The sequence below is a fragment of the Capricornis sumatraensis genome, chromosome 3, assembly GCF_032405125.1.
Source record: "Capricornis sumatraensis isolate serow.1 chromosome 3, serow.2, whole genome shotgun sequence".
NCBI classification, from domain to species: Eukaryota; Metazoa; Chordata; class Mammalia; order Artiodactyla; family Bovidae; genus Capricornis; species Capricornis sumatraensis.
The window spans coordinates 124,037,306-124,050,633 of record NC_091071.1 but is presented as its reverse complement, the minus strand read 5'-3'; the positions used below and the strand labels follow the sequence as shown (position 1 = coordinate 124,050,633).

Below are 13,328 nucleotides of genomic sequence, written 5' to 3'. Positions count from 1 at the left end.
GGAGTTAAGAACTGAAGTGAGGCAGCCATTTGGGAAATCTACTGCAAAGATCCAAATGAGAGAAAAGGGGGGAATGGCACAGATGACCAGAAGCAACGAAACCTGAAAAGTATTTAGGAGGAAAAATCAACAAGGCTTGAGGTCCAGTGTGGGCGTGGGTGGTGAGAAGACAATGTCAAAGGTGACTCCTAATTTTCTGGCACGGGTTATTTCTAGAAAAAGGGCAGGTTTAAGAAGAAAAATGATGGATGGTTCTGAACATAATTAGTTTTAAGAGCTCACCAGACGTCCAAGTGGAAAGTCAAATGCGGGCTGTATACAGTGGGTGTAGCGCTCAGAGGAGTCGTGTGGACACGGTACTGGTGTAGAAGTTCTACATTATCTAGGACACAGATGCTGTGGATGAGGTCAATGCAGAACAACCTGAGAAGTGTAGGTAAAGTAGACCAAATATGTATCATGACCACACTTAACACTGAGCAGTTTGGTGGCAGAGATGGAGAAAGAAATAGCAGAGAGATAGGAAGGAGCAAGGAAGATATGTTGTCATCATGGCCCACGAAGAAGTGTTAAAGAATGGAGGTGTCAGCTGCGCAGGTTTCTGAGTGGTCACATGAGGACAGAAAAGCGTCTTCCGGGTTTAGCAATGTGGAGGTAGGTCAGCTGCTAAGCTGAGATTCGAGAACGACAATGTCCCACCTGTGTCCTCTGCCTCGAATTTTCAGATTTGGGGCTAATGTAAGGATCTCCCAGTTTGGGCCTCTGCAAACACATAACTTCCTTTTAGCTGTTCTCTAAAGTATGTGTAAACATAACCCATAACTTGCAACACAGAGCTGAGCTTCGAGGCCTCCGGATACGAGCCCTACCCGAAGGCTAAGGAAAGACTCAGCGGGTTGGCAGAGCAGCTGCCCGGGGGAGGCGATGCGCACGGGGAACAGCCGTGTCCGATTGGCCGAGCGCGGTAGCAGCCCGATGATAGGCGGGAGCAGAAGGAGGCGGGGCGTCAGGATCTGCCTTTTCTTTCCGCTGGTACTTTCGTTTTTCTGCGCTGAGTTAGCGGACAGATCCTGCCGCACTCGGGACGACGCGAGTCAGACCCCAGATAGAGCGGAGGCGACCTGGGAGAGGAGGCACGGCTCTGCTCTCGCCCATCTCTGCGGGATCCGGCGCGCAGAGTGAGTGAGCGTGAGGTTCCGGGTGCCTGGGTGGGACGCGCCTGGAGCGGCTTCGTCGGGGCCCAGTAAACGGATGCCCAACGAGCGCAAGCCTTTAAGTGCTGGCAGGTGAATCCCTCATCTGGAAAAGAACGCGTATCCTAGGTGTTGTTTCCGGTGATGGCACGGTTGCCCCAGTCAGTCGTGCCCTGGTAGTAAAAAAATGTGGAATAGAATCCCGCCCCTCCCCCACAACAATGCATCTTCCCGTTTACCTCTTTCCCTCCCCTTCCAGCAGAGTCGTATTTTCTTCTCTCCGCAGAAAGTTTGCATTTGCCCTGTGCCACCCCTAGAGAGCTGTCTAAGCTAGACGCACCCTGTGCATGCAGACCCAACAGTCTTGGCATCTGACGTGCTGTGTGTAGCTGCTGCTTGTGTTGAATCCCTAGCCCTTCTCTGGGGCACAAGGTGAAAGGTTAGTAAATGTTAACGGAAATGAATGAATATGTGACTTTGGAACTTAATTATATATCTCTTTAAGGGTAAAAGAACTTAATGTGCTCGTGAAGTGTAAAAGTGACTATTAGTTCCTGCAGATCCCCAAAAAATATAGTTCGCCTTTAAAAAATTCTGACTCGTACCAAAAGTTTGGGGGAAGAAAAATAGGTGTGATTGATTGTGCTTTAAATATTGTTTGTATAAGTCGGATAGATTGTTTTTATGGGACGGAAATAAGACTTGAGCCCCAAGCACAATCCAGTTTGCAGTTTGATGCAGGACTTAAAATTTGTTGTACCATAATATGGTTTGCCCTTTACTTTCTAATTCCATCTATTAGATTTCAGTTCAACAGACTTTTGTTGAGTATATATTGTGTGCAGGACACTGTCCAAAATGCAGAAGATGTTTAAAAAGGAAAAAAAAAAAAAAGACAGTCTCAGCAAATCTGAAGCTTACATCATTTAGGGGAGACATCATAGAGTTTTTTTAAGGAAGACAGGGTGTCAGTGTGCATGCTCAGTCGCTAAGCTGTGTCTGACTCTTTGCGACCCCGTAGACTGTAGCCCACCAGGCTCCTCTTTCCATGGGATTTTCTAGGCAAGAACACTGGAGTGGGTTGCCATTTCCTACTTCAGGGGATCTTCCTGACCCAGGGATCAAACCTGTGTGTTGCATCTCCTGCACTGGCAGGCAGATTCTTTACCACTGAGCCACCAAGGAAAACAGGGACTGACACCCAAACAGAGATACAAAATGCAGTGAGGCACAAATCAATGAAAGCTTAATTGTCTCTGGGTATGTCTTAGCTTATGGAATAAGTAGCATTTGTACCTGTCTTTGAATGCTAGTAAAATTTAAAGAGGCAAACATTTATGAGGAAGCTGTTTTCAAGAGTGAGTGACAGCTGGAGCAAAGCAGAAATGTTGGGCGAAGCCAGGGGAAGAAAAGTAGATAATTTGGTGACAGAGTTGCTTTGTGAATGGATGAAAATAGTGTCAGAGTGGAAGTCAGTGGGATAGTGGGCAAACTAGCAATTTTGTGCAAGAGAATGATGTGGTCAAAACCCGTGTGCAGCAGAAGGCTAGATTGGGAAATAGTGTTGGAGGCATGGAGGCAGGATGTCTTGAGACTGGAAAGGAAGAAGTCAGGTGATTGAGGGATGGTCTTGCCACTCCGTGTTGGTACCAAGTTTTGCGAGAAGATGGAGTGGATTCTGGATTTTTTAGCATGAGTTTATTGATCGCCTGCGTTGTGCCAGGTGCTGTGTCTGTATTAGCTCATGCAGTCTTAACAATCACCCTCTTGATAGAAAAGTGAGTCACCTGTGGTCACTCACCCTAAGAAGAGTGTTGCAGCCCCTGCTGGTTGACCGTCTGGCCAGTGTATTTGCTTTAGGCACATCCTTTTTAGATACTTAGTAGGGAGGGAAAGCGGAGAAGGCAATGGCACCCCATTCCAGTACTCTTGCCTGGAAAATACCATGGACAGAGGAGCCTGGTGGGCTGCCGTCTATGGGGTCTCACAGGGTCGGACACGACTGAAGCGACTTAGCAGCAGCAGCAGCAGCAGCAGGGAGGGAGAGCACTGCAAATTTGCAGTCTTTGACTCAGGTAAGATAAATTTGAAGTGAAAAATCAAATTGCTACAGCAAGTATACCAAAAGTGTGGACTTGGGTTCGTTTGTACTGATGTTTTGTGATGCTTAACTAGTTTTGTGACCCCACCATATGCTTACCTTTCTGTGGAAGGAAATTTGTGAAGCAGACATGACTTCATGCCTGCACACATGTGCTTGCTGGCAAGCATGCATACATTCTTCCATGCCCTGCTTGAAAATCCAGAGCGTTTCCTCAGGCCTGATTCACTTAGATCTGCTCAGAATATTGTCAGCTGTGTGCTGATATATTGGGTTGCAAAAACCTGAATGAACCTTTTGGTCAACCTGATAAGTCCTAATTTACACTATGATGAAGGGAGGCTTTTCATTTTCCTGATGGATGTTCAGACTTCCTTAAATCAGGTTTTTGTTTTAATTTTTAATCTTCAAGGCTACTGAAAGTTGATTTACAGTTATCTAAAGAGATACTCTTGCCTTATCTTTTCAAATTGCATATAACAATGTAGTTTCAGTCTTTAAAAATTATTACAGAGATTTAAGAATTTTGTGCAACTTTGTTGTGTGCAGTAGACGAAGAAAATATCTCTTTTAAAAGATATATAACAAAAGTAATTCATTTTAATCATGTGAATCATGATATATAGAATACCAGTTTAAAGTCCTTTGAGTTAAATTACAAATGTTCTGTAATTTCTAAGAGCAGTTTTGGGGAAAGTTTATACAATTTATCTTAAAGCAAATAGTGTCTTCCACTTATTAATAAAAGTGCAGATTCATTTTAAAGGCATGTGAACACCTACCATATGCCCAGCACTGTTCTGGAGATACTTCAGTGAAAAACCCTCCCCAACCTCGCACTACCACTATCCCGGACAAATCATTCCCTTCAGTGGGAAAAACAGACAGTAATCAAAATAAAAAAGAAAATATGTCCTAGGTCAGATGGTGGTAAGGGCAATGGAGAAAAGTACATCAAGGAGGAGGGATAGCATTTTCTGGGGTGAGAGGTAGGGTCGGTTTAAATAAGGTGGCCAAAGAAGACTTGCCTGATACATTAGCATTTGAGCAAAGACCTGAACATGTATTTTATGGGGAAGGAAAAATATTGACCCAAAATGCAAATAAAAAAGGTTTTAGAATATAGACATCCATTTGAAAAGTATATTTGAGACAAATTATGGTTTTGATTAAGCAAGATATATAGAAGAAGCACAATGTTAGACATGCTTTCTTTGGAGCTGTGGGCTTCCGTTTATGATCTGTGCTCTCTTTCCCTGTAGGATGTCCCAGTGGTACGAGCTTCAGCAGCTTGAGTCCAAATACCTGGAGCAGGTTCACCAGCTCTATGATGACAGTTTTCCCATGGAAATCAGACAATATCTGGCACAGTGGCTAGAAAAGCAAGACTGGTAAGGAAAATTCACCTGACAGAAGGAGGAGTTTTTCTACACTTTTAAAATAACTTGTTGACTGAATGACTTGGAACTACACTGACTAGCAGAGGAATCTCATCAGTAGCCATTGGGATTATCTGTTGCAAAAAAAGAGTGTTGACTTGAAAAATGTCATGTATCTCTAGAAAGCTAAATGCATTAGTCATTAATTTGATGTACTTTTTAGTTTAATTATACATCCTCCTAAATGCTTTGGACAAGTTACATGATGCTGATACAAATTATTTTCCAAGGTAAGATTCAGGTTATAGAACACTTATGAGAAGTATAAAGTAATGCAATTAAGGAAATTGCTCTTAAAACTGATATATGTTCTGTTTTAAAATTTATTGTTTAGCTCATTGCAAATATTTTAAGTGTTCTGAAAGTATTTGACATAGAAAGTGAAGACTCCTGTTGATTTTTTGCCTCCAGAGATAATCACCATTGATAGCTTTATGCACAAGCTTGGCATGCTAGAATTGTTCATGCTAATGTTATATAAAAGAAATACTATACTCCCTGCTGCTAAAAGCATTGTCAGTTTCAAAAGAAGGGAATAAAACCCAGGAAAACACTTTTAAGTTATTTTTAATCATTTCATTATGGAAAACGATGTTTATTTTGTTGGTTTAAAGGTGAAAGTCACTCAGTTGTGTCCGACTTTTTGCAACCCCATGGACTACACAGTCCATGGAATTCTCCAGGCCAGAATACTGGAGTGGGTAGCCTTTCCCTTCTGCCAGGGGTTGAACCCAGGTCTCCCACATTGCAGGCAGATTCTTTACCAACTGTGCCTCAAGGGAAGTAGTATCTAAATAAAATGTGTACATTTTGACTCTCCTAGGGAGCATGCTGCCAACGATGTTTCATTTGCCACCATCCGTTTTCATGACCTACTATCGCAGTTGGATGATCAATACAGTCGCTTTTCTTTGGAGAATAATTTTTTATTGCAACATAACATAAGGAAAAGCAAGCGTAACCTTCAGGTATGACCTTTGTTTTGTGTTTTAGTTGAAATGTTTCCAGGTTTACATAGAGAGGTTTTTTCATTCAGCAAGTGTTATTGAGTACATTCTCATTGGTATTTAGGAAATTACAGAGACTATCAATAAACTGCCTTTATGTGGCTAATACTTTATAGCAGAAGTAAAATAAAATATCAGTTCATTTTGTAAACATAAGGAATTTTCAAGCTTCAGGCTATCACTTAGGCATAAGTAGTTCTGAGAGAAATTTGGTGCTCTAGTCTTGTCTTATTTAAAGTTGTTGATATTTAAGTCATTAAGAAAAAGGGTTATATGGTAAGAGCAGTGAGCTGTAGTAACATGTTAAAGCTCAAAGGAACTTTAGTGATGAGTCCAGTCTGAGTGCTTGGTAGACAGATGAAGAGTAAGTCCAGAAAGGTTTGATGCCTCTGAGGCCCAGGAGTGAGGTGGTGAACTGGCCCTGGATCCCGCCTTGCCTTGCTTCTGCTGGAGTTGCCCTCCCTTGGAAGAAAAAGTGAAAGGGAGTTGCAGGCAGGAGACAGTATACGTCAGAGTTTTAGGAGTTCTTCATAAGTACTTTCAGCACCCCATAAGCCTGGTTGCTGTTTTTATTTCAGTATTAACGGAATTTTTCTGTTTAATGGAGGTGAGTACTATCATTGTCTTGTTTTAGTCCACACGACCAGACTGTTCAACTTAATTAGAAGCTTCCCCCCACTTCTGTGAATGTATATATGATTTTATAATACCAGTGAGTGGGAAAGCCAGATTAACTTTACAGAAATTTTGTCTCCTACAGAGTTGACGTGATTATACCTGTTATAAAGAGAGGCACAATTGCCAGTACTTTGCAAACTACCTTTGACAAGAAAGCAGAAAAACTGAAAAGAATGTGTTTGGTCTAATTCAAAACAGAGACCATCAGATTAATTGAGGAATAATCTGGATAACTTTTATATCATTTGCATTGTCTCAGGATCGTAACAAGAGAATTGGGCCCAAGAGCAACGAAAACGAAAAATGTTACAGGAACTGTATACAAAAATACTTGTTTTTTTAATCAAGAATTAATTTAGGAACCTGCACGTAGTTGGACAGTTAAAGCAGTTTTAGTCATAATATGTGTAAAGAATATTTTGATGTTACCAAAAACAGCTTATATAGGATTTAGTAAGTGCAGTATGAACAAACTCATTTCCGTGTATATTACACAGTGGTTTAAACGTTCTGAAGATTAATTCACTTTTGTTCTAACAACCCATGTCTAGGATAATTTTCAGGAAGACCCAATACTGATGTCTATGATCATCTGTAACTGTCTGAAGGAGGAAAGAAAGATCTTGGATCATGCCCAGAGAATCAGCCAGGTACTTTTTTCCTAATTGAGCATAAAGGATAATAAAGCAATAAACATTCATTCAGTCATCCAACAAGTTTTATTGAGGCCCTGTTTCAAGGCAGTGGTGACTAGCTCTCTGATTTTATTGCCCCCAAGAAGTGGGGAAAAATAAGTATCAAAATGTTACAGACCCAGACTTTGAGAAAGGATCCTATTATAGTAGAAGTCATTCTAGGTTTGAAAAACCTTCTCAGGTCGTGATAGTTGCTGTGAAGGTAATAAAGCATGATACAATGTGGACAGTAGTGGAGTGTTGGGTTGTTTCTTTAGATCAGGGTCAGGCGTCATCTCTGAGGTGGCAGGGTAGGAAAGGAAGCAGCAGATGTCTAGTGGGCTCTTGCAACAGACTGAGGGAGCAGAGGGGAAGTATGTGAGGTCGAGGCACAGTCAGTGGAGGGGGGAAGACGTGGGCAGCTTCCATTATGTTCTGCACGTGGTACCAAAACGGCTTACACTGAAGGATCTGATGCGGAAGTGAGAAGCAGCAGAGAGTCTAGGATGACTGTGATTTGTGACTGTCACTTGGAGATACTGTTTACTAAGCTGGGGAAGATAGGAAAGAGACAGTAGGGTTTTTTGGCAGGACACAATAGGTTTTAGAAAAGAATGGGTTGATGGGGAAATCAGCAGCTTTTTGAATGGTACTGAGATATCTGTTAGGTATCTAAGACATCCAAACAGTGAATGAGTCAGAGTTATACCATAACCAAGGTTTTTAAAATCATAATTTTACTAATCCTAATACAGACCTTCCTGGTGATTAGGGTTCAGTTTTTTGAAGTTACAGTGGCATTTATTCATGCCTTTCATTGATGGGGTGGTGGGAACAACCCAGCAGACAGTGAAACCACTGTGGTTTGAGTTGTTCTGGCTGAGATCATTCCATTATCGGGGGAGAAGGTCAGAATACACAGTGGAATACTTCCTATGTCAATTTCTCTAAGGAGTAACTAATAAAGTGAGCTGTTAGATTGGGAGGTTGGGGTGGAGAGAGAGAGTTTAAGTAGAGACAGGGAATGCCATTTTCCATGCACTTTCTGAGCATTTGCCCAGTGCCTGTGACTCTGCTGCCTTCCTGGGTGTTTAGCTCCTGTCACGCCGAAAGCTCCTTGCTGCAGTAAGCATTTAAAGATACGTATTATTGGTTGCAAGCTTATGCTGGCTCATTCATCCTAGTAAACAGAAGTGTCAAGAGGAAAAGCTGGCCACATTGCTGCCTCTGAGAGAGGTGTGTCTTCTTCAGTATGGCCTGCACCTGGGAGACCTTCAGCAGGAAATTTTGATTGTCATGTGGGTTTTTCATTCTCACAGCATTATGATCTCAGATGGGCTTGAGTGGACAGCCAAGAGCAGAGACGGCAGGAGAGTAAACTGTTCACCTTGGGGTACCTAAACCTTTCCCGCCTCATATTTGGCCCCGAGGCAGCGCTAGAAAGTGAAGGAGGTGATTCCTGCTCTGCCAGGTCAGCCCCATCTCTTGGGTGTGCTTTGTGTTTGGAAGGCTTGTCGGCTTTTGATTTATTTTAAGCCCCTCAGAGGACATTGAGTTATCAGTGACCCCTTCAGAGGAGATTAGTCGACTGCACAGCAGCCACCAAGAGAAGCAAGGCCTTCTTGGGCTTTGGGGGAAGGTCCTGGATGTCTGGGGGTATCAGATCATTATTTTAGATTCCACATATCCACAAACAATATCTTGTGATATTTGTCTTTCTCTGTAAAATTTTGATATGCCTCTGAATTATCTGGAATCTTGTCCAAATGGGGTTTCTGATTCAGTGATCAAATTAGGACCTGAGATTCTGTATTTCCAACAAGCTCCCAGATGGTAAGGTGATGCTGATCTGGGGACCACACTGAATTGCATGACTTTGAGATAAATAAGAACAGGGTAAATAAGAATAATCTTCTCTACAGCATTTGAAAAACCCTCAAATAAATTCCTGTGTGGCCCCAGGCAACTGTATGAACTAATGGAAAATCCTAGATACACTGTTTGGTTAGTTTAGATGTGAATTGAGCCTAGTCTTTCTTTCGGCTTGTTCACAGTTTACCGGCACTTTGCAGGGCCTTGAGAACTGAGCTTTTCTTGTGCAGACTCATGTGGGAAGCCTGCAGGAGCTTCTGGAAGGTCTGAGAGTTAGGTGGGGCACAGGGTATAGACTTGACTTTGGAGCTTAACCAGCAGGTAAATACAACAGAGGAAGTCATGGCTGCTAACCGCGTACCTTCCGCTACAGGCGCAGTCCGGGAATATTCAGAGCACTGTAATGTTAGACAAACAGAAGGAGCTTGACAGCAAAGTCAGAAATGTGAAAGACAAAGTTATGGTGAGTGCTGAATAAGTGCATACATATTCTCTGTAACTTTTTGTAGGGGGGATAAAAGTTTCAGTTGCCCTACTGTAAACATTTTAACTGATTTCAGTTTTTTAAGTAGTTGAGAAGTTTCCCCCAAATTCCAGTCTCTAAGTAAACAAGTTGATGCAACCAATGAGCAGATAGATATTTATGGCCTGTGTTATAACTTCCGAACGTGGAGCTATCTTTTCCTTCCTGGCAAGATCATGCAGTAACTGTGGACTTTGCCCCATCACCCAGTAAACTAGTTGTTGCTGCTCTAAATTGCCCTTTATGGCTTCACGTCTTAAATTGGCATGTTCCTGGGGTTACATAGAACCCCAGGATAAATGTAGTCTTCCTCAAACACCTGTTTTACTCCAAGGCTTGGAAGGGGAACAAAAACATCTCAGGGAAGGAAATTTCTGATTAGAATAAAACATCCACAATAATTTTAAGATAGAACTTCCCAGCCCATCTATGGGAGTGGTGCCCTTGGTGGTATGTGTTCATTTCCCTCCACTGTGGGGCTGTGTGGAGAGGGTGAGGAGTCCAGCTTTGCCGTGGACCTGGGTCTGTGAAAGCGGCCTTTCTGCTGAGAGGCCCACTCTCCTGTGGGTCTCTGGGTCACACCAACATGACCTTGACTTTGTGCTACAGATGGCATTTTATCAAACAGGTTCTTTGAAGCAACTTTACTTTATTGCCTCTGAGGGAGACATTTCATTAAATGAGTCGAGATCAAGTGGCCCAGTCCAGAAATAGGCATATGTTTTATTTTCTAAAAAGATTATTATATACTTATTAATGAAGTAGAAATTATTCATTATTAGAATTCTATGAATCTTATTCATCTTTGAGAGAGCAGGATTTTACGAATCTTTTTCATCTTCGAGAGAGCAGGATTGTATCCCTAATTTTCTGGGTCCTATAGAAACAATAATTTGTTTCCTAAAGTCTTTGTTCTGAGTACGGTGGAAAACTTGTTTACATCTTTACTTGTAGAGTATTGAACATGAAATCAAGACCCTAGAAGATTTGCAAGATGAATATGACTTTAAATGTAAAACCTTGCAGAACAGAGGTAAGAATTAACATTTAAAGCAGTGTCCATTGCCTGCAATTTTGTCTGCCTACATTAGCTAACAAAGGCAAGTACTCCTTCATATTTACCAAATACTTTATGACTTAATTACCAGTCTTGACTTCTTGATGACCAGACCAGGGTTTTTTAACCTCAGTACTATTGACATTTTGGGCCAGATAACCTTGTTCTGCTGGAGGAGGAAATGGCAATCAACTCTAGTATTCTTGCTGGGAAAGTCCCATGGAAAGAGGATCCTGGCAGGCCACAGTCCATGGGGTTGCAAAGAGTCAGACACAGCTGAGCACACACACAACCTTGTTTTGGGGACTTTCCTGTGCATTGTGAGATACCCTGATAGCTCAGTGGTAAAGAATCTGCCTGCCAGTGCAGGAGATGTGGGTTTGATCCCTGGGTTGGGAATATCTCCTGGAGAGGGAAATGGCAACTCACTCCAGTATTCTTGCCTAGGAAATAACCACGGACAGTGGAGCCTGGTAGGCTGTAGTCTGTGGGGCTGCAAAGGTCAGACACGACTGACTGAAGGACAGCAACCTGGGCATTGTAGGATGTTTAGCTGCATCCCTGACTTCTGCCCACGAGATGGCAGTAGAGCTGCCGGTGTGTGTGACTGCATGCTCAGTCCTGTCTGACTCTGTGACCCTGTCGACAGCAGCCTGCCAAGCTCCTCTGTTCATGGAATTTTCCAGGCAAGAATACTGGAGTGGGTTGCCATTTCAAAACTGTCTCCAGATGTTGTCAGGTGACCTCTGGGCGACAAAATCACCCCCCTTTGACACCCACTGGTTATGCGCCAGTCACTTACTGTGCGCCACCTACTGATGGGCATGAATGGGTAGGTGTTTGGAGTCCCTACCCTATCCCCAAAGTTTCTGCAAATGTGCCAGCTCCGTGTGTGCATGCCGTAGGTGAAGTTCAGCATTTCCTCCTTGTTTTAAAGCAGTTGTACCTCTCTTTTGTTGTTGTTGCTTGTTTTTAATGATGACAGGAAGTCCACTGCAAATAACCTCAAAGTGTGCAGAGTACTGCTGTTACCTGAGCAGTCCTTTGAGGGTATCGTGATAAAATGAAAACATTATTTGTAATAATGTGAATAAAAATATGAGAGAAAGAAACCTCAATGACACGTTTCCAAATTGTTTCCTTCTTTTTCAAAGCCACGGAGATGCTTTATATCATTTTTTTTTTAACTGAGGTTTTGAATCTTGTCCTTTATATTCATTGAGGTAATATTCTGACAGTGACTTAAGAACCAGACAGTACTATTTCTCATTTACATGAATCATTGAAAGCAAGGACTTTGTTTCAGAGTGTCCTGTTCTGGTATTTTTTTGTTTTGCTCAATAGTGATTGAAGAAGACCAAGCTTGGACCTGTCTTCAGATAGCACTTGGGTCATATTTTCCCTAAATGTATGTGAATCTTGCCTTCAGTTGGCTTTGTCTTCTCTCACATTTTTGTTTATCTGCTGTCTCTCCCAATTCACAGAACATGAAACCAATGGCGTGGCAAAGAATGATCAGAAACAAGAGCAGTTGTTACTCCAGAAGATGTACTTAATGCTGGACAATAAGAGAAAGGTAGCATTTCACATTCTAGAATAACACAGTACTTTTGTCAGAGACTGTAAATAATGAACTTGAAATTTAGAAATGAGGCAAAAATTATTTTTTATAACCACTTGGCTTAGTGCTCCAGTTGAGAGGAAAGAACAAAATTCTGTGATTAAAGATGTGTTTATTTCACTATGTGTCTTTCTCTCCCTTTAGGAAGTCGTTCTTAAAATAATAGAGTTGTTGAATGCCACTGAACTTACCCAGAAAGCCCTGATTAATGATGAACTGGTGGAGTGGAAGCGGAGACAGCAGAGTGCCTGTATTGGGGGGCCCCCCAATGCTTGCCTGGATCAGCTGCAAAATTGGTAAGAGTGGCAGCTGACTGGTGAGCTGCATAAGCTTGTAGAGTGAACATTCAAGCTGTGTTAGTTGCACAGACCCTGTGAAAACTTCTGTTTGGAGTTGGATGTAATCCAGCTGCTTCTTACCCTGGAAACACTCACTTGAAAAGCACAGTGTTAGTCATGCCTGTGGCCACGCTCAGCTTGGTGTGGAGCACTCTCCTCTCCCTGCTGTACACGTACCGTGGGGCGTGTCACTTGACTGCCAACACACCAGTGACATGGTCATCACACAACACATTTAACAATGTAAGTCCCAGTGTTTTTTCAAAATGAAAGGGCTTGAGGCATTTTCCAGGCTTACATGAAATAACAGTTTGTGGGCCATTCATTCCATCATCCATCTGGTAAATATTCATTACATGCAGTATGCCAGGCACTGGGCTAGCACCTAGGACACAAGGTGAATGACTCTTGGTTGTTGCCAGCAAAGAACTTTCACTGGGGAGACGGGAGATGGATGTGGTAATAACTACTTGGTGAAAGATTGCCAAGATTCTAACAGAGACCGTTCAGAGTCCATGGAGGATGAAGAAGGAGTCACCAGGAAAGATAAAGGAGACAAAATGGTCTTGCACTGACTCAGGAGTGAACAGGAAAAAACCACAGACCAGAGAGGAGAAAGGTGTGGACAGAAGCAGCAGAGAGGGAAGGACCTAGGCCTGAAGTTCTTACAGTGGATGGCTAGAGAGTCAGAAGCCAGATAGGGAAGGAAGAAAGCAGAGCAGACAAGAGGCTGGAGCCTGGTCGTGGAGGTTCCCATACTATTCTGGGAACTCCAGGACTTTCCCAGTCGACACTGGTGAGCCAGGCAGGCCCTTTATTTAAATG

General features: G+C 42.6%; 1 protein-coding gene across 2 annotated transcripts in view; it reads left to right on the top strand.

Annotated features, from left to right (window-relative positions):
• Positions 1 to 1,051: 1,051 nt before the first annotated feature.
• STAT1 (signal transducer and activator of transcription 1) overlaps positions 1,052 to 13,328 on the top strand; it is a 40,705-nt gene continuing 28,428 nt past the window's right edge. For both annotated transcript variants that reach the window (XM_068967436.1, XM_068967437.1), the window contains exons 1-9: positions 1,052 to 1,178; positions 1,480 to 1,632; positions 4,557 to 4,685; positions 5,557 to 5,701; positions 6,970 to 7,068; positions 9,338 to 9,427; positions 10,442 to 10,520; positions 12,029 to 12,120; positions 12,310 to 12,461. In XM_068967436.1, the coding sequence (XP_068823537.1) occupies positions 4,558 to 4,685; positions 5,557 to 5,701; positions 6,970 to 7,068; positions 9,338 to 9,427; positions 10,442 to 10,520; positions 12,029 to 12,120; positions 12,310 to 12,461 (785 nt within the window). In that variant the 5' untranslated portion in view covers positions 1,052 to 1,178; positions 1,480 to 1,632; position 4,557. The remainder of the gene's footprint in view (positions 1,179 to 1,479; positions 1,633 to 4,556; positions 4,686 to 5,556; positions 5,702 to 6,969; positions 7,069 to 9,337; positions 9,428 to 10,441; positions 10,521 to 12,028; positions 12,121 to 12,309; positions 12,462 to 13,328) is intronic.